The following is a 19,846-nucleotide window of genomic DNA, read 5'->3' on the forward strand; positions in this document are numbered from 1 at the left end:
AAGTGTTCCCTTTATTTTTTTGAGCAGTGTACATTATTTTACCATCAGTATATTACCATAAATATTTATATATTCCTGCTACCAGTCTCTCACACACTCACAATAACACCCACACTCCACTTATGCTGCCGTATTGCTTATTATTATTAATCCTGCTACCAGTCACCTAAATCCTGTCTACATGTACCTCAACTACTCCAGTATCCCTGGACATTGTACATTTGGTACTGGCACTGACCCTGTATATACTATAGTGAACAAAAATATAAATGCAACATGAAACAATTTCAAATATTTTACTGAGTTACAGTTCATGTAAGGAAATCAATCAATTGAAATATATTCATTAGACGCTAATCTATGGATTTCACATGACTGGGGAGCCTGGCCCAGCCAATCTGAATGAGTTTTTAACCACAAAGGGGCTTTATTACTGACATAAATACTCCTCAGCACCCCCTCAGATGATCCCGCAGTTGAAGAAGCCGGATTTGGAGGTCCTGGGCTGGCGTGGTTACACATGGCCTGTGGTTGTGAGGCCAGTTGAACGTACTGCCAAATTCTCTAAAATGGATGCGGCATATGGTAGAGAAATTTACATTAAATTATCTGGCAACAGCTCTGGTGGACATTCCTGCAGTCAGGAAGCCCATTGCATGCTCCCTCAACTTGAGACATCTGTGGTATTGTGTTGTGTGAAAAACTGCACATTTTAGAGTGGCTTTTCATAGTCCATGCACAAGGTGCACCTGTGTAATGAGCATGCTATTCAATCAGCTTCTTTATATGCCACACCTGTCAGGTGAATGGATTATCTTGGCAAAGGATAAATTCTTACTAACAGGGTTGTAAACAAATTTGTGGTCAAAATTTGAGATAAATTGTGCTTATGGAACATTTCTGGGATCTTATATTTCAGCTCATGAAACATGGGACCAACACTTTACATGTTGCGTTTCTATTTTTGTTCAGTATACAGTATATACAGTGCCTTCAGAAGGTTTTCACACCCTTTACTTTTTCCAAATGTTGTTTTACAGCCTGAATTTAAAATATATTAAATTGAGATTTTGTGTCACTGATCTACACACAATACCACATATCAAAGTGGATTTTTTGTTGATGAATTTTCTACAAATTAATAACAAATGAAAAGCTGAAATGTCTTGAGTTAATAAGTATTCAACCTCTTTGTTATGGCTAGCTTAAGTAAGTTCAAGAGTAAAAATGTGCTTAACAAAATCACAATAAGTTGCATGGACTCATTCTGTGTTCAATAAAAGTGGTTAATGTGATTTTTGAATGACTACCCCATCTCTATACCCAACATATACAATTATCTGTAAGGTCCCTCAATCGAGTAGTGAATTCCAAGCACATATTCAACCACAAAAACCAGGGAGGTTTTTAAGTACTTCGCAAAGAAGGGCACCGATCGGTAGATATGTAAAAAAAAATATATATATAATAATAAAAAAACAGTGCTTCCAAACTCACTTGCCAGAGAGGAAGCAAACTGCTCAGGGATTTCACCATGAGACCAATGGTGATTTTAAAACAGTTACAGAGTTTAATGGTTGTGATATGAGAGAACTGAGGATGGATCAACAACATTGTATTTACTCCACAATACTAACCTAAATGACAGAGTGAAAAAAGGGAGACTGTACAGAATAGAAATATTCCAAAACATGCATCCTAATACTGCAAAAACCGTGGCAAAGAAATGTACTTTTTGTCCTGAACACAAAGTGTTGTTTTTGGGGGAAATTCAACACAACACATCACTGAGTACCACTCTTCATATTTTCAAGCATTGTGGTAGCTACATCATGTTATGGGTATGCTTGTCATCAGCAAGGGCTAGGTTTTTTGGGGGGATAAAAAGAAACGGAATAGACCTAAGCACAAGCAAGATCCTAAAGGAAAACCTGGTTCAGTTTGCTTTCAAACAAACACTGGGAGAGAAATTCATCTTTCAGCAGGACAATAACCTAAAACACAAGGCCAAATCTACGATGGAGTTTCTTACCAAGACAACATTGAATGTTCCTGAGTGGCTTAGTTACAGTTTTGACTTAAATCGGCTTAGAAATGTATGGCAAGACTTGAAACTGGCTGTCGAGCAAAGATCAATAACTAACTTGACAGAGCTTGAAGAATTTAAAAAAGAATATCGGGCAAATATTGTACAATTCATGTGTGCAAAGCTATTAGAGACTCAAAGACTCACAGCTGTAATTGCTGCCAAATGTGTTTTTAACGTTGACTCAGGGGGATGAATACTTATCTAATCAAGATTTGTTTTTATTAATTTGTAATAAATGTTAGAATTACATTACAAAATATTTTGTGTAGATCGTCGACCAAAAATGACAATTAAATCTATTGGAGTTCCACTCTCAAACAAAAGAAAATGGAAAATATTAAGGGCTGTGAATACTAGCTGACATTCTCCAGTTTTTCTTTTCCTTCTTCTTATTTCTGAGTTCTCGTGTTTTTTACTTATATACTATTTTGATTTTGAATACTGCATTGTTGGGAATTATAAGGGCTTGCAAGTTAAACATTTCAATGTACCCATGCATGACACACAACTTGAACCTACTGTGCCTTCGGAAAGTTATCAAACCCCTTGACTTTTTCCCCATTTTGTTACGTTACAGCCTTATTCTAAACTTGATTAAATTGTTTTTACCTTCATCAATCTACACACAATATCCCATGATGACAAAGCAAAAACTTGTTCATTGAAATGTTTGCTAATTTATAAATAAAATAAAACTAAAACATTACATTTACATAAGTTCAGACCCTTTACTCAGTACTTTGTTAAAGCACCTTTGTCAGCGTTTACAGCATTGAGTGTTCGTGGGAATGATGCTACAAGCTTGGCACACATGTATTTGGGGAGTTTCTCCCATTCTTTCTGCAGATCCTCTCAAGCTATGTCAGGTTGAATGGGGAGCGTTGCTGCACAGCTATTTTCAGGTCTCTCCAGAGATATTTCATTAGGTTCAAGTCCAGGCTCGGGCTGGGCCACTCATGGACATTCAGAGACTTGTCCTGAAGCCACTCCTGCGTTGTCTTGGTTGTGTGCATAGGGTCATTGTCCTGTTGGAAGGTAAACATTTGCCCCCAGGCTGAGGTCCTGAGTGCTCTGGAGGAGGTTCAAGGATCTCTTTGTACTTTGCTCCGTTCATCTTTGCCTCGATCCTGACTAGTCTCAAAGTCCCTGCCCCTGAAAAACATCCACACAGTATGATGCTCCCTCCACCAGGCTTCACTGTAGGAATGGTGCAAGGTTTCCTTCCGATATGATGCTTGACATTCAGGCCAAAGAGTTCAATCTTGGTTTCATCAGACCAGACAATCTTGTTTCTCATGGTCTGAGAGGTGCCTTTTGGCAAACTCCAAGCAGGCTGTCATGTGCCTTTTACTGAGGAGTGGCTTCCATCTGGCCACTCTACCATAAAGGCCTGATTGGTGGAGTGCTGCAGAGATGGTTGTCCTTCTGGAAGGTTCTTCCATCTCCACAGAGGAACTCTAGAGCTCTGCCAGAGTGACCATTGGTTTCTTGATCAGCCCCCTTGGTCAGCTCCCAAGGCTCTTCTCCCCCGATTGCTCAGTTTGGCCGGGCAGCCAGTTCTAGGCAGAGTCTTGGTGGTTCCAAACTTCTTCCATTTAATAATGATGGAGGCCACTGTGTACTTGGGGACTTTCAGTGCTGCAGACATTTGTTGGTACCCTTCCCCAGATCTGTGCCTAGACACAATCCTGTGACTGAAAAACAGCTTTTATCTCAAGGCCATCAGACTGTTAAACAGCCACCACTAACATTGAGGGGCTGCTGCCAATACACTGACTCAACTCCAGCCACTTTAATAATGGGACTTGATGGAAATTGATGTAAAATATATCACTAGCCACTTTAAACAATGCTACTTAATATAATGTTTACATACCCTACATTACTCATCTCATATGTATATGTATATACTGTACTCTATACCATCTACTGCATCTTGCCTATGCCGTTCTGTACCATCACTCATTCATATATCTTTATGTACATATTCTTTATCCCTTTACACTTGTGTGTATAAGGTAGTAGTTTTGGAATTGTTAGGTTGGTTATTACTGCATTGTCGGAACTAGAAGCACAAGCATTTTGCTACACTTGCATGAACATCTGCTAACCATGTGTATGTAACAAATACAATTTGATTTGATTTGAAATAACACATGGAAAAAATGCAGTAATCAAAAAAGTGTTAAACAAGTCAAAATATATGTTATATTTGAGATTCTTCAAAGTTGCCTTTGCCTTGGTGACAGCTTTGGACACTATTGGCACTACCTGCTCGAATACACAGTGCCAACTGTAAAGTTTGGTGAAGGAGGAATAATGGTCTAGGGCTGTATTTCATGGTTCGGGCTCGGCCCCTTAGTTTCAGTGAAGGTAAATCTTAAGGCAACAGCATACAATGACATTCTAGACGTTTCTGTGCTTCCAACTTTGTGGCAACAGTTCGGGGAAGTCCCTTTCCTGTACTGGCCTGCACAGAGCCCTGACCTCTACCCCATCGAACACCTTTGGGATGAATTGGAAAGCCGACTGCGAGCCAGGCCTAACTACCCAACGTCAGTGCCCGACCTCACTAATGCTTTTGTGGCTGAATGGATGCAAGTCCCAGCAGCAATATCTAGTGGAAAGCCTTCCCAGAAGATTGGAGGCTGTTGTAGCATCAAAGGGGGGACCAACTCCATATTAATTCCCATGATTTTGGAACGAGATGTTCAACGAGCAGGTTTACACATATTTTTGGTCATGTAGTGTATCTCAGTGAGACATTTAACAACAAAGGCAGACTTGAGCATGTGCGCCTTGTCTTGTATAATGAATTTATGGCCCCTTACCCATATTTCATTATCCACTCCTGCAATGTTGTTTGGCTACTGACTTGTTTGAGAAGAGTTGCTAAAGGATGATTAGAATACTGACTTCACCAGCCAATGTCAAATCCACCTTTCCTGAGCTAATGAGCACTGAAAAAAGACCACAAAAACTTTACAGTAAACTGATTGTTGACATTTGCATTCTGCTATTTGTTAAATAACAAGTTATTATCAAGTAATTATCAGGTTATTCATTGGTTTTATTATGAGAGCACCGGCCTATAGTAGATGAACCAGAATTGAAAGAAGGTAACAAGAACGGATTGGAATGCAGCCAGAGAAGCAGCATGTCCCCTCTCACCGCAAAAAGGATCATGTACAAGGTGAGAATATAAACTTTATTTACGACGTAACAACTAAATCACTTGCATTAATGTATGTCGTCTTCAGTCCACATAGATTTATTGTCGTGTTTTTACATTTTATTCTTTGAATTGAATAGCGATCTGTTTCATAAAAAAATATTTAGGGGACTCGAACTCCCGGTGATGCACCAGAGGCTTTTAAGGACAGCGAGCCAGACACCAGACTGTCAAGGGCATTACTTTGCAAGAAATGCATAATGTAGTATAAAACCTATAATAAAAAAATACAATTAAAAATGCAGTATGTCGGGGACATTAATAACCAACTGAACAACGTTAACTCCTTATGGCGCTGTAAAGTAGCCAATATGTCACCAGTAATCCATAGCCAGCTAATTTAAAAAGTGAGTAAACTCGCCTAGTTAGTTTTTCACACGTGTTATTTAACCAGTGAGTTTAGAATTTTGTCATCTTGTTGCTACAGTGTGGAAATGCTTTAGGCTATGATGCGACTGCAAGAAATTCATGAACTGGACAGACACTAAACCGGTAAATGTGTGTAGCTATCAAGTCCCCACTTAATGGGATTAACAATACACTTATTTGACACTAGATGGCAACATAGTTTTTTTGTAAACCTTAAGGGCCTCAATTCTCAATTTTATTACAATTTCTAGCGTCTACTCCTAGGGTGTTTGCAGGTCTGAATGGACTGTTGGGCCTGTGAAACGTTCAACATTGGGATGGCTCCATTGAGCCCTCCAATAGTATGTCTCAGCTACTAAATGTAACATTTTAGCCAAATATTTGGAAAGTATTTATTCAGTATTCAATTGTTTTTAATACTTAATATTAATGAAAGCAATATTCACATTATCAAAAATGTGTGTCTGTGTGTTCATGTGTTTGACCTTTGCAAACAAGCACGAGTCAAGTCTATAATCCACTGAACAGTATGTCAAACTAAATTCATGTAAATGATTGACTCAGTCAAAAAACGGGGAAAAAACCTGAAGAGCTTCCAATACATATTTTTGTTATTATGTGTTTCAGAAAGAGATCAACTTTGTGAAATTTAGTGTGTTGTGTAAATGTTTCTTTGTTCCAAAATGTGACGTGTGTTTGCTTATCGTCAGGCTATGCTGTAGAGTGGATATGCTCTCAACTGCAAAACGTGAATAACAGCCTTGAGACCTACCATTTCTCTGTGTGACTGAGAGAATGTAGACCAAACTGTTGATGTCCCAGTTGTTCTGTGTCACCTCAGGTAGCAGGGGTGGCTGCTGTGCCTGTAACTCTCAGCCTGATGTCAGGTACTGTGTTTGCTGCCGCCGAGGACAAGCCCAATGTCACCTTAAATACAAATGAGGTACTGCATTGTGCACAGAATCACACTTTTTGAAGTCTGTCAGCATACTTCCTGTCTGAGGCAAGCCAACATTGGTATGAGGTAACTGACCCATGTAAAATGTTGTTTGTTACAGCTCTCCCTCTACATTACACCACAGCTGAAGTTCTGCTATGTGGAGCCAGATATAGGGCACTTGGAGCCAGGTGTTACCACTCTAAGGAAACTGGCAGAGCCATATGTTACTTGGTGTCAGGTACATTGATAACCCTACTCACCAGTGAGCTACTGGGTGACAGTCATTATTTCCTTTGTTAGGAACAGTCTCCTCTCAGCAAATAAAGACAGAATATTCATAATGTCTGATAGCCCAGCCTCACTGCATGGACCCAAAATAACTTCACATGGGCACTGAAATGTTTTTGCCATGCTTTACATTATCATCCCAGCTGCTTTTACATATTTTACAATGCACCCTTTTTCCTGTGACCTCCAAAGATTTACTATGATTAGTTGTGACCGGTAAATATTAACTGCAGTAGGTCTCACTATTGTCATTCATCTAAATTTCTCTTTGCGTATTGAGTATCCACAGTAATTATTTTCCCAGAGACCCATTAATATTTACTGATATTCCTATGTGTCTACAACAGGGTTTCTTAAACTATGGGTCGGGACCCAATGTGGGCCCGAGGCATATGAAATGTGGGTCGTGAGTTATACATCTATAATAACACACTCTTAGTTATACATCTATAATAACACACTATTTGTTCTTAATTTGGGTCGTTAGAGGAAGATTTGGGGTCATGGGAGCACAGTACATTTCTAATTTGGGTCTCGAGCTGAAAAAGTTTAAGAAACCCTGGTCTAAAAATACTGTACATTGTGTTTCACCATGGTCAGTTTATTTTTGATTTATTTTTATTTCACCTTTATTTAACCAGGTAGGCTAGTTGAGAACAAATTCTCATTTGCAACTGCGACCTGGCCAAGATAAAGCAAAGCAGTTAGACATATACAATAACACAGAGTTACACATGGAATAAACAAACATACAATCAATAATACAGTAGAAAAATCTATATACAGCATCTGCAAATGAGGTAGGATAAGGGAGGTAAGGCAATAAATAGCGAAGTAATTACAATATAGCAATTAAACACTGGAATGGTAGAATGTGCAGAAGATGAATGTGCAAGTAGAGATACTGGGGTGCAAAGGAGCAAGATAAATAAATACAGTATGGGGATAAGGTAAATTGGATGGACTATTTACAGATGGGCTATGTACAGGTGCAGTGATCTGTGAGCTGCTCTGACAGCTGGTGCTTAATGCTAGTGAGGGAGGTAAGAGTCTCCAGCTTTAGTGATTTTTGCAGTTTGTTCAAGTCATTGGCAGCAGACAACTGGAAGGAAAGGCGGCCAAAGGAAGAATTGGCTTTGGGGGTGACCAGTGAGATATACCCGCTGGAGCGCATGCTACGGGTGGGTGCTGCTATGGTAACCAGTGAGCTGAGATAAGGCGGGGCTTGACCTAGCAGAGACTTGTAGATGACCTGGAGCCAGTGAGTTTGGCGTCGAGTATGAAGCGAGGAACAGCCAACGAGAGCATACAGGTCGCAGTGGTGCGTAATATATGGGGCTTTGGTGATAAAATGGATGACACTGTGATAGACTGCATCCAATTTGTTGAGAAGAGTGTTGGAGGCTATTTTGTAAATGACATTGCCAACGTCGAAAGATCGGTAGAATGGTCAGTTTTACGAGGGTATATTTGGCAGCCTGAGTGAAGGATGCTTTGTTGCGAAATAGGAAGCTGATTCTAGATTTAATTTTGGATTGGAGATGTTTAATGTGAGTCTGGAAGGAGAGTTTACAGTCTAACCAGACACCTAGGTATTTGTAGTTGTCCACATATTCCAAGTCAGAACTGTCCAGAGTAGCGATGCTGGATGGGCGGGCAGGTCAGTGATCGGTTGAGGAGCATGCATTTAGTTTTACTTGCATTTAAGAGCAGTTGAAGGCCACGGAAGGAGAGTTGTATGGCATTGAAGCTTGTCTGGAGGTTAGTTAACACAGTGTCCAAAGAAGGACTGTCACGTTCTGACCATCGTTTGTGTGTGTTTTCCTTGTTTTAGTGTTGGTCAGGACGTGAGCTGGGTGGGCATTCTATGTTGTGTGTCTGGTTTGTCTTATCCCCATCTATTTCTATGTTTGGCCTGATATGGTTCTCAATCAGAGGCAGGTGTTAGTCATTGTCTCTGATTGGGAACCATATTTAGGTAGCCTGTTTTGTGTTGGGTTTTGTGGGTGATTGTTCCTGTCTCTGTGTTTGTTGCACCAGATAGGGCTGTTTCGTTTTTTTTTCACATTACTTGTTTTGTAGATTGTTCATTGTTCATCTTTATTAAAGATGTTTACAAGTAACCACGCTGCGTTTTGGTCCGCCTCTCTTTCCCCAGAAGAAAACCGTTACAGAATCACCCACCAACCAAGGACCAAGCGGCGTGGTAAACAGAGGCAGCAACAGCAGCAGCAGCAGCAGGAGAAGCAACAGGTGCAGCAGGAGCAACAGCAGCAGCAGCAAAAGCAGCAGCAGGAGGAGCTAGCATGGCAGAGTCGCTGGAAGCCCGAGAGGCAGCCCCAAAAATGTATTGGGGGGAGGCACAGGGAGAGCGTGGCAAAGTCAAGAGTCAGACCTGAGCCAACTCCCCCTGTTTACCGTAAGGAGCCATGGATGGAATTGGAGCTGTCGGCGAAGCTGAGTGCTGAGTCTGAGAGTGTTGAGGATGTATTGGACAGAATAGAGAGAAGGCTGTTGGTTTGGCGTAGTATGCAAGGCATTCGCCCTGAAGTGCGTGTCCCCAGCCCAGTACCACCAGTGCCGGCACCCCGCACCAGGCTGTCTCTCAGTCCCATCAACACAGGTGCTCCCGCCTGTCCGGCGCTACCGGAGTTTCCGCCCCTCAGTCCAGAGGCGCCAGAGCCCCTCAGTCCAGAGGCGCCAGAGCTCCTCAGTCCAGCGCTGCCGGAGCCTTCCTCTCCAGCGTAGCCGGAGCTTCCCGTCTGCCCAGCGCCATCAGCGCCGCCTGAGCCACCCGTCTGCCCAGCGCTGCCTGAGCCACCCGTCTGCCCAGCGCTGCCTGAGCCACCCGTCTGCCCAGCACTGCCTGAGCCACCCGTCTGCCCCAGCGCCGCCAGTCTGCCCATCGCCGCCAGTGCCGCCAGTCTGCAAGGAGCCGCCAGTCTGCCAGGATCAGTTAGATCCGCCAGTCAGCCAGGATCTTCCAGATCCGCCAGTCAGCCAGGACCCGTCATTCAGCCAGGATCCGCCAGTCAGCCAGGATCCGCCAGAACTGCCAGTCAGCTAGGATCCGCCAGTCAGCCAGGATCTTCCAGATCCGCCATTCAGCCAGGACCCGCCATTCAGCCAGGATCTGCCAGAACTGCCAGTCAGCCAGGATCTTCCAGATCCGCCATTCAGCCAGGATCCGCCATTCAGCCAGGATCCGCCATTCAGCCAGGATCCGCCATTCAGCCAGGGTCTGCCAGAACTGCCAGTCAGCCAGGATCCGCCAGAACTGCCAGTCAGCCAGGACCCGCCATTCAGCCAGATCTGCCAGAACTGCCAGTCAGCCAACTGTCACGTTCTGACCATCGTTCGTGTGTGTTTTCCTTGTTTTAGTGTTGGTCAGGACGTGAGCTGGGTGGGCATTCTATGTTGTGTGTCTGGTTTGTCTATTTCTATGTTTGGCCTGATATAGTTCTCAATCAGAGGCAGGTGTTTGTCATTGTCTCTGATTGGGAACCATATTTAGGTAGCCTATTTTGTGTTGGGTTTTGTGGGTGATTGTTCCTGTCTCTGTGTTTGTTGCACCAGATAGGGCTGTTTCGGTTTTTTCACATTTCTTGTTTTGTAGATTGTTCATCTTTATTAAAGATGTTTACAAATAACCACGCTGCGTTTTGGTCCGCCTCTCTTTCCCCAGAAGAAAACCGTTACAAGGGCCAGAGGTACAGTGGGGCAAAAAAGTATTTAGTCAGCCACCAATTGCGCAAGTTCTCCCACTTAAAAAGATGAGAGGCCTGTAATTTTCATCATAGGTACACTTCAACTATGACAGCAAAATTAGAAAAAATATCCAGAAAATCACATTGTAGGATTTTTAATGAATGTATTTGCAAATTATGGTGGAAAATAAGTATTTGGTCAATAACAAAAGTTTATCTCAATACTTTGTTATATACCCTTTGTTGGCAATGACAGAGGTCAAACGTTTTCTGTAAGTCTTCACAAGGTTTTCACACATTGTTGCTGGTATTTTGGCCCATTCCTCCATGCAGAGCGAGCTCCTCTAGAGCAGTGATGTTTTGGGGCTGTTGCTGGGCAACACAGACTTTCAACTCCCTCCAAAGATTTTCTATGGGGTTGAGATCTGGAGACTGGCTGGGCCACTCCAGGACCTTGAAATGCTTCTTACGAAGCCACTCCTTCGTTGCCCGGGCAGTGTGTTTGGGATCATTGTCATGCTGAAAGACCCAGCCACGTTTCATCTTCAATGCCCTTGCTGATGGAAGGAGGTTTTCACTCAATCTCACGATACATGGCCCCATTCATTCTTTCCTTTACACGGATCAGTCGTCCTGGTCCCTTTGCAGAAAAACAGCCCCAAAGCATGATGTTTCCACCCCCATGCTTCACAGTAAGTATGGTGTTCTTTGGATGCAACTCAGCATTCTTTGTCCTCCAAACACGATGAGTTGAGTTTTTACCAAAAAGTTATATTTTGGTTTCATCTGACCATATGACATTCTCCCAATCTTCTTCTGGATCATCTAAATGCTCTTTAGCAAACTTCAGATGGGCCTGGACATGTACTGGCTTAAGCAGGGGGACACGTCTGGCACTGCAGGATTTGAGTCCCTGGCGGCGTAGTGTGTTACTGATGGTTGGGCTTTGTTACTTTGGTCCCAGCTCTCTGTAGGTCATTCACTAGGTCCCCCCGTGTGGTTCTGGGATTTTTGCTCACCGTTCTTGTGATCATTTTGACCCCACGGGGTGAGATCTTACGTGGAGCCCCAGATCGAGGGAGATTATCAGTGGTCTTGTATGTCTTCCATTTCCTAATAATTGCTCCCACAGTTGATTTCTTCAAACCAAGCTGCTTACCTATTGCAGATTCAGTCTTCCCAGCCTGGTGCAGGTCTACATTTTGTTTCTGGTGTCCTTTGACAGCTCTTTGGTCTTGGCCATAGTGGAGTTTGGAGTGTGACTGTTTGAGGTTGTGGACAGGTGTCTTTTATACTGATAACAAGTTCAAACAGGTGCCATTAATACAGGTAACGAGTGGAGGACAGAGGAGCCTCTTAAAGAAGTTGTTACAGGTCTGTGAGAGCCAGAAATCTTGCTTGTTTGTAGGTGACCAAATACTTATTTTCCACCATAATTTGCAAATAAATTCATTAAAAATCCTACAATGTGATTTTTTTTCTCATTTTGTCTGTCATAGTTGAAGTGTACCTATGATGAAAATTACAGGCCTCTCTCATCTTTTTAAGTGTGAGAACTTGCACAATTGGTGGCTGACTAAATACTTTTTTGCCCCGTTTTTTGCCCCTGGATACAGAATGGTGTCGTCTGCGTAGAGGTGGATCAAATAATCACCAGCAGCGAGAGCGACATCATTGATGTATACAGAGAAGAGAGTCGGCCCGAGAATTGAACCCTGTGGCATCCCCATAGAGACTGCCAGAGGTCCAGACAACAGGCCCTCCGATTTGACACAGTGAACTCTATCAGAGAAGTAGTTGGTGAACCAGACGAGGCAGTCATTTGAGAAACCAAGGCTGTTGAGTCTGCCAATAAGAATGTTGTGATTGACAGAGTCGAAAGCCTTAGCCAGTTCGATGAATACGGCTGCACAGTAATGTCTCTTATCAGTTGCGGTTATGATATCGTTTAGTACCTTGAGCGTGGCTGAGGTGCACCCATAACCAGCTCTGAAAGTGTTTCCTAGCCTTAGTGCAGTGGGCAGCTGGGAGGAGGTGCTCTTATTTTCCATGGACTTCAGTGTCCCAGAACTTTTTTGAGTTTGTGCTACAGGATGCAAATTTCTGCTAGCCTTAGCTTTCCTAACTGCCTGTGTATATTTGTTCCTAACTTCCCTGAAAAGTTGCATATCACGGGGGCAGTAAATCTGTACTGCGCATTTCACATGGATCAGTAGACCTTTACTGTGAATTCATGCTGCAATCGATAATCATTACACGTGTTGGAATGATTTTGTCTGTCTGCTGTGAAGTGTTAGTTGTGATTGTGCTGCTCTGCTTCTGCCCATGTGATCACACCAACGATCTGCTACCCTTTTAGCAAACAAGCCATTTGACAGTGGAAAAGGTTCAGGTACTCCCCATAGCCACGAGCACATACACTTGTGTGTGCGCACACACACACACACACACACACACACACACACACACACAGAGAGTCATCATGAACTCAAAGAGGGGGATAAAGATTAAGCTGAATAGTTAATTCTAAGGGACTGGTAAAGTACTCTATAAAGAATGTAAAAATTCACAGGTACTGCTGACACATGCCAGACCTTACAATGCCTGGATAGGTCCTTTTTCTGTATCAGCTAACCACATATGTTTTAGCAATCTGAGTCGATGACACACTCAACCATTGGTTGATGCATGCAACGTCTGAGTAGGAGAACTTGACATCTGTGTTTGTCACTGTGTTCACTGTTTCTTAGTTGCCCTCCTGACCTCTTCCCCATTGACTCTTTCAGTCCAGAGATAAGCAGCTCGTTAACATACAGCACACGTTTGTCAGTCCAGCGACTTGGCTGGAACTTTTATTGGTAGTTGTTCTTGTACAGTGCAGAATGTCTTTACAATGGGTCAAGGGTACACAAAGTGCTGTTGTTTGATGTTCAACTCAAGCACTCTACTGGATAACAGAATGGCCAGTGCTTATGGCCCACAGAACTGGATGAGGTTTCTGAGGGCATGCCAGTCCTACCACTAGTTATACTACCAGTACAAACAACGTAAAGCATCACAGGTGCACAGTGTGCTCAGTAACCTTAAATTGACTATTCGGCAAGAGCATATTTACTATGAAATATCGTATTATCATGTTATCATATTATTAAATGTGAACTTATTCTTTAACAATTAAAAATAAGCATTTATCCATTCTTGAATGGCTCTCAAGGTGCAGACATTGGGTGATATTAGCGGATGTATGTTACATGTTCACTGTACTGTCCTCTCCTGTAGGGTTCAGGGTGCCATTGTAAAAGTGAAGCCCAAGGTTGAAAGTGCCATCCAATTAAGAAGTGGTAAGAAAACACACGCCCCGTGATACACACAAAGTGCACACATTACTCATTACTGTGATCCTGTGTGGCTCAGTTGTTAAAGCATGGTGCTTGTAATGCGTGGGTTCAATTCCCACTGGGGCCACTCAGTGGGACACCTGACTGTTTAATAGTTACTTTGGATTGGGTTGCGGTCATTGGATTTGCTGGTATCATTGGACTCTTTCTTGCAAGAGGTATTAGTTTTGAGTTCGGATGACGAGTACCCTGTTTTTTATCTCCATTGTGTGTTTGGGTTTATCCACTTTGTCTCTGTGTTTAAGCAAACACTCTGTATCAGTGAGTCTCTGAGCTAGAATCTGGTCTAGCGGTAGAGCTGTTGCCTCCAGACCATATCAAATATCAGGCCTACTACTGCTTCCTGTTGCCCTATCCGGTTTACCCTTTCTTGCTTCTAATCTATCTTCTCGAATAAAAATAGTCTGTGGTCCCCACTCTTGTGTCTCCTAGGCTCCAGGGTGAAGAAGCTCATCTACCCTACAGGGCTGATGGCTGCGGGACACTATGTACTATCCCCAAGCGGCCGCATCAATCGCCAAGGTGAGTGAGCGTGTCAATATATCGTATGTCGTGTGTTGTTTTTATCTGTACTTGCACGTGTGGGAGAAAATGAATATTGTTCCATGCCAAGACACGTTGTAGGGTAATCTTGTGATATTCAGTTCTCCATGTACAGTATACTGTTGTGTTCAAGCTATTTTTCCTTCCCACAGAACACTCGTTGTATGATTTCGCCCTGCAGGGCTACACTAACAGAGATATTTTTCAAGTCCGCCACCACACTAGTAGAAGGGAAGGTGAGCTCATCCTGTCAGGTCCATAACTAATACAGATTATTTGTGGGCTCCCAAATGGTGCAGCAGTCACAGCATCGCAGTGCTAGATGCATCACTACAGACCCTGGTTCAATACCGGGCTGTATCACAATTGGCCCAGCGTCATCCAGGTTAGAGGATTTGGCCGGGGTAGGCTGTCATTGTAAATAAGAATGTTTCAAGTGGACTTGCCTAGTTAAAAGGTTACAAAAATGTGTAATGGGTTGTCAAGTCTGAATTTTCACATGCTGCCATGGTTACTTTCACAGCCAATGAAAAACAACAAAAAGAAAACAGCCCAGCTGCAGAGTCCAAACCCTGATCACAGCAGCTACAACAAACCTGAACATTTCTGCACAATTACCAGTCTTTCAGCACCTTCATTGACCTCGTGGTCAATTAGCCTCTTGATCAGCCTGCAGATGTATAGAACACCCCAATCACTTGTCAATTCATCAAAAATGTTTGATAGCACAAAACAAAAAGTGTACTTTACATAGCAGGTGCTTATGCTAACAAATTGCAGCTAAAGGCTTAATGATTTTTTTTCAGATAAGGTGTGATAGGATCATTGACAACAAGATTAGCAGTATTCCCAGGTATAACAGGTCCAGCTCCCTGTATGCTACTGTACATATTGTTAGGCTCACTCCCAAACCTGCAATATCCCAGTGTTTCTCTGGCATTTACCCAGGACCAGTCACTTAGGTTATAAAATTGATGTATAATGTTCAATTGTGATTTAAATGTACTGTATCTATGTTGACCTGAAAATGTTTTGAATCTATTGACATTGCTTTTTTACAGTAAACTAAAGGCCACAAAAAAAATACTATAATGGCACTGTAGGCATGTGAGGACAAATGAAAGAAAAAAAAACTGGTTTGACAAGACATTTAAGAGTCCTGTCCTTCCATAAACAAGCCCCCACTTCTGAGCCAGACGTTATCATTGGTAGAAAAACGTTAAGGAGTTTCGAAAGCAACATGCCGATTCCTCTATGTGCTAGTACACAATCACATGACTAGCTGATGTCAGCATAGTTCTGGGGTGGGGTTAAATTTTAAGACATCAGTTGACTAGGTATCCCCATTTCCTTTCTCCTTGATGAAGGTAGGTCACTCACAACCAGTCAGATGCAAGTAAATTAAACTTGCTGACTTTAGTTATAAAAACAGATAACCAGTCCTGCATGAAGAACTTTAACAAATAAGGTTTTGTATTTAATGATACACATTTTTAAAAAATAATTAAAAACATTGCCAATGGAATCAAAGGGGGAAGGCTGCCATCAGTAATCATTTGATGAATTTAGCGCGTCTTGGTAGAAATCTTAACCAGGTCATCCTTCTCAATCGCATAGAGTCGCCAGCCCTCCTCATCAGACAGGTCTGAGGCTCCACGGCGCTTGTAGAACTCTATGGACGGCTTGTTCCACTCGGCTACGATGAAGTGCATGCTACTGCAGCGAGTCTGAACTGCCGTCTGAGGAAGGGAGGATAATAAAGTTAGACGGGACAGGGTCATCAAATAGCTTGAGATTCTTCCATAGGCTGGACTTATGATGTATAGGCTCAACTTTTTCATGTTTTGGAAAAGAAAATGTCCTTCCGGTGAATTGATTGCAAAAAAGTAGACTTACCCCACTCAGAAGCTTCAGGATATCTGACCCAATACCATAACCTGAGTAAAAAACAGGATCAAAGGTTAGATTGATTTTTAAGCTCTGGATCCATGGACCCTGATTCAGTTGCCTTGCCTTAAATGTAAATAACACATCATATCTACTGTATTATTGACTATGTTTTGTTCATTACATGTGTAACTCTGTGTTGTTGTATGTGTCGAACTGCTATGCTTCATCTTGGCCAGGTCGCAGTTGCAAATGAGAAGTTGTTCTCAACTAGCCTACCTGGTGAAATAAATAAAAAATATGTTATGACAAGACTCAGGGTAGACAATACTTACCCCTGAACTCTTTCATCACATAGAAGTCCTCTAGGTAGAGCAGCTTTCCAATCCAGGGGTCATAGGTGAAGTAGTACATGGCAAACCCAATGACAGTGTATCCTAAAACAGGGAAAACATCCACATCAAAACCGGCAAGGAAGTACGTGTACAACTATTATACTACTAGGACTTGATGCTAAACCCCACTGGGCTTATTGTGTATGATAATGGAGATTGGTCTTGCTCAGTCAGGAAAATATATGGGGCCTAATTATGATATAACTAGGAGGTGTTGGAGAATTTATAAGTTGACATTCCAAATCACATGATTAATATCGGAGACCATGCTTGGTCAGGTTGGTCCTTGAGATGAATCATGCTCTGCAAGGTTGTCCAAGTTGAAACTGGACTTCGAGTTATGCACACCAACACTGCACATTTCAAGATTTGAATTTAAAAGGGAAACGCCACTCAAACGCATATTGTCTCATCCCAATGATGGCAGGTGTTACTTTTCTTCTTGAAAGTCCAATATCTTGAAAACTTGGCTGTTGACATATGCAAAACTTGTTGGGACTATAAATATTGGACTAATGTAAAAAATAAAATACAAAAATTGAGTGGAATTTCCCTTGAATGATTTAACCGTTGCACTATTTCCTTACAAACGGTCATTGAAATAATGTATGTGGTGTGAGCGAGAGAGCGAGAACGTGGAAACAAAATGACAACATATTTTACCATCTGAGCTCTGATGATCCTCAGGGACTTCCGCGACGACGCAATGGTAGAACGGATGATCCCCAAAGCCGTCCTCGAGTAGTTCTAAGGTAAATTATGAGGACATTTATGAAGAGACTTCGGATTTGTTTGGGGAAACATTTCATATGGTCACAATAGGCCAAACAAACACGGACTTAAGAGTAGACTACCTTTCTCTGTCAAGATGACCTGCTCCTCCATTTCTTCAAATTTAGCAAGTTCCTGGAAATATAGGGCATGAAAAAAAACAATCCCTATAGTTAATAAAATAAATTGTTAGTCAAATATGTCACAATAACATTGAGAAATATGTCTAGGCTTTTTTTTATGAACAAGAAAATTAAACTTCTATAACAGGGATTTGAGAAAGACTAGATACATTTCTACACAAATCCTTAAACACAGGGAATGGAACCTCTTACCTTTATGAGTCGCAATATGTCTGACACGTCCTTGGGCTCAGCTTTCCGTAATATAAAGTTCGACATTTCCTTCTTTTACTCTTTTTTCCTTTTCTTACAAGTCCTCGGAATGTAAAAAGAAGCAACACCTGTTTCTTCATCCGCTTCTCAGGAGTTCACCCCCCGCAGTAAGGTTAGGATTCCAGCTCGTGCGGAATTACATTCGCCTAGGTCGCAGGCAGCGCAATACCTTCCTAGAGTGCTTTACCCCTTTTTATACGCACTTCGTAAGCATGTCACAATCACATCCGGATGACTAAACGGTCGTCACTAGTTCCCCCAACCACAAAGAATTTTCTAAAATTAATATTCTTAAAATGTGATTTTAAACCTAACCTTGACCCCAATACCCCACTGCGAACTTAGTGCCTAACTCTAACCTTAAATTAAGACAAAAAAGCTAAAATGTTGTTTTCATACATTTTTATGAGAAATTGCATTTAGAATTTGTGGCTGTGCTAACTAATGTCAATCAGACGAAACGGGGAAATAGCCTAACAACGTCATAGGGTTTCTGCCGTCCATTGGGTGTGGTGCGTTCAAGCAAATGCCGCGTTAAACTCAGAAAAGTGCACCTGCGACAGACGAACACCAACGTTAGTGGTTTTCTAACAGCAAGGCTCAGATCAACATGGCAGTGTCAACAAACATTTATAAACAATCCGTTTTCTTTACAAAATGTCGAAATATAATTTTCTATACCCCCACATCATACACACTCAAATTGAAAACATGACCCGCGTGCAATTGTTTCAGAGAGGTATCCCCTGTAGCTTTTAGAATCACAGCAAAGTTGGTTCCTGTTTCAATCACGTCAAAGAGTATCTATTATATTGACAAGATAGTTGAGTGACCGCTCCAACATTGGAAATACAAGTCCTCAAAAGATGGAAGGCAGGCGAGATCAGATGGGACCATTCCAGCAAATGAGAGGGAAGACATACTGTGAACAACAGGCACAACTAAAGTAGTTTTTCTAAAATTTGCAGGAATGCCACGTACATCCACTCATATCAGTACGTTTGTTCACAGCCTAAACATTGCAAACCTCTATTTGATCAAATAGGCCTAGTGTAATTCGACACTCAGTGACCTCCACAGGAAGAAAAAAAATCCACTAGGTCTGTTTATCTTACACGGACAGATTTTGGGGTAAATCCTCTCGCTTCGCCTCTTCCTTTTGGGTTATTTGATTCAGCTATGTATTTGGGGGGGGGGGGCAGGACCGAGTTCGGGAAACCCTGCATTAGCTGACCGTTGTCTGTATGTTGCAGTTGATGAGAAGCATTCGCAGTGACTTGAAGGCAATTTCATCAAATCTGCATGATCTTTGATCACATGGTTTTTGTAAAGTTCATTTTTATTCCCATAATGCAACACACTTTCAAAGGCGGTGACCATCGGACTAGACAAAATTAACCCGCTCAAACGCGCCCATTTTAGGACTTCTGCAGGCTGCTTAATGCTCAACTCTTGATGACAATGCATGTACAGTAGGCCTACATCTGTCCATGCATTGTAAAGACTCTCTACAATAGGTTTAGGGTTAACTCGAATTCTGTCATATTTGCCTAGACTACCTACTTGACTTTGTGGAATCGGTCTATTTAAAAAAATATAAAGTTATTAAAATCAGTGCACAATGACACACACACACTTTTACTAGTATTGTAAATGGGTCATGTTTTATATAAAAAGTTAATGTGATAAATGCATGAAATGACAAAGTTATGTAACCCATTTCTCTTGTCACATGGTGTACAGTATGTGTGACACCCACATTGTAAAAACAGGGTCTCACAATGCCTTGAAGCTGTCCCACATGCATACACATCTGTTTCACAGTACCATCA

At 42.0% G+C, this 19,846-nt stretch overlaps 1 protein-coding gene and 1 pseudogene across 1 annotated transcript; one reads left to right on the forward strand and one right to left on the reverse strand.

The window, feature by feature from the left end:
* The first annotated feature begins 5,273 nt into the window (after window positions 1–5,273).
* LOC135544195 (MICOS complex subunit MIC26-like) lies at window positions 5,274–14,765 on the forward strand (annotated as a pseudogene).
* A 1,248-nt stretch (window positions 14,766–16,013) lies between these two features.
* Window positions 16,014–18,208, reverse strand: LOC135544194 (diamine acetyltransferase 1-like). Its single transcript, XM_064971630.1, has 6 exons — window positions 17,955–18,208; window positions 17,703–17,754; window positions 17,512–17,595; window positions 16,789–16,890; window positions 16,463–16,503; window positions 16,014–16,305 (listed from the first exon to the last, which is right to left on the reverse strand). Exons 1-6 carry the CDS (start codon window positions 18,018–18,020, stop codon window positions 16,132–16,134), a joined length of 519 nt encoding a protein of 172 aa, XP_064827702.1. The 5' UTR covers window positions 18,021–18,208; the 3' UTR covers window positions 16,014–16,131.
* Window positions 18,209–19,846: the final 1,638 nt, after the last annotated feature.

Source organism: Oncorhynchus masou, chromosome 8 (assembly GCF_036934945.1).
Source record: "Oncorhynchus masou masou isolate Uvic2021 chromosome 8, UVic_Omas_1.1, whole genome shotgun sequence".
Lineage (NCBI taxonomy): Eukaryota > Metazoa > Chordata > Actinopteri > Salmoniformes > Salmonidae > Oncorhynchus > Oncorhynchus masou.

Coding starts and splice junctions, on each gene's coding strand:
- LOC135544194 (XM_064971630.1), bottom strand. CDS start 18,020: ATGTCGAACTTTATATTACGGAAAGCTGAGCCCAAGGACGTGTCAGAC. Junction 17,596..17,702: donor GGTCATCTTGACAGAGAAAG/GTAGTCTACTCT, acceptor AATTTACCTTAG/AACTACTCGAGGACGGCTTT. Junction 16,891..17,511: donor GGATCATCAGAGCTCAGATG/GTAAAATATGTT, acceptor TCCCTGTTTTAG/GATACACTGTCATTGGGTTT.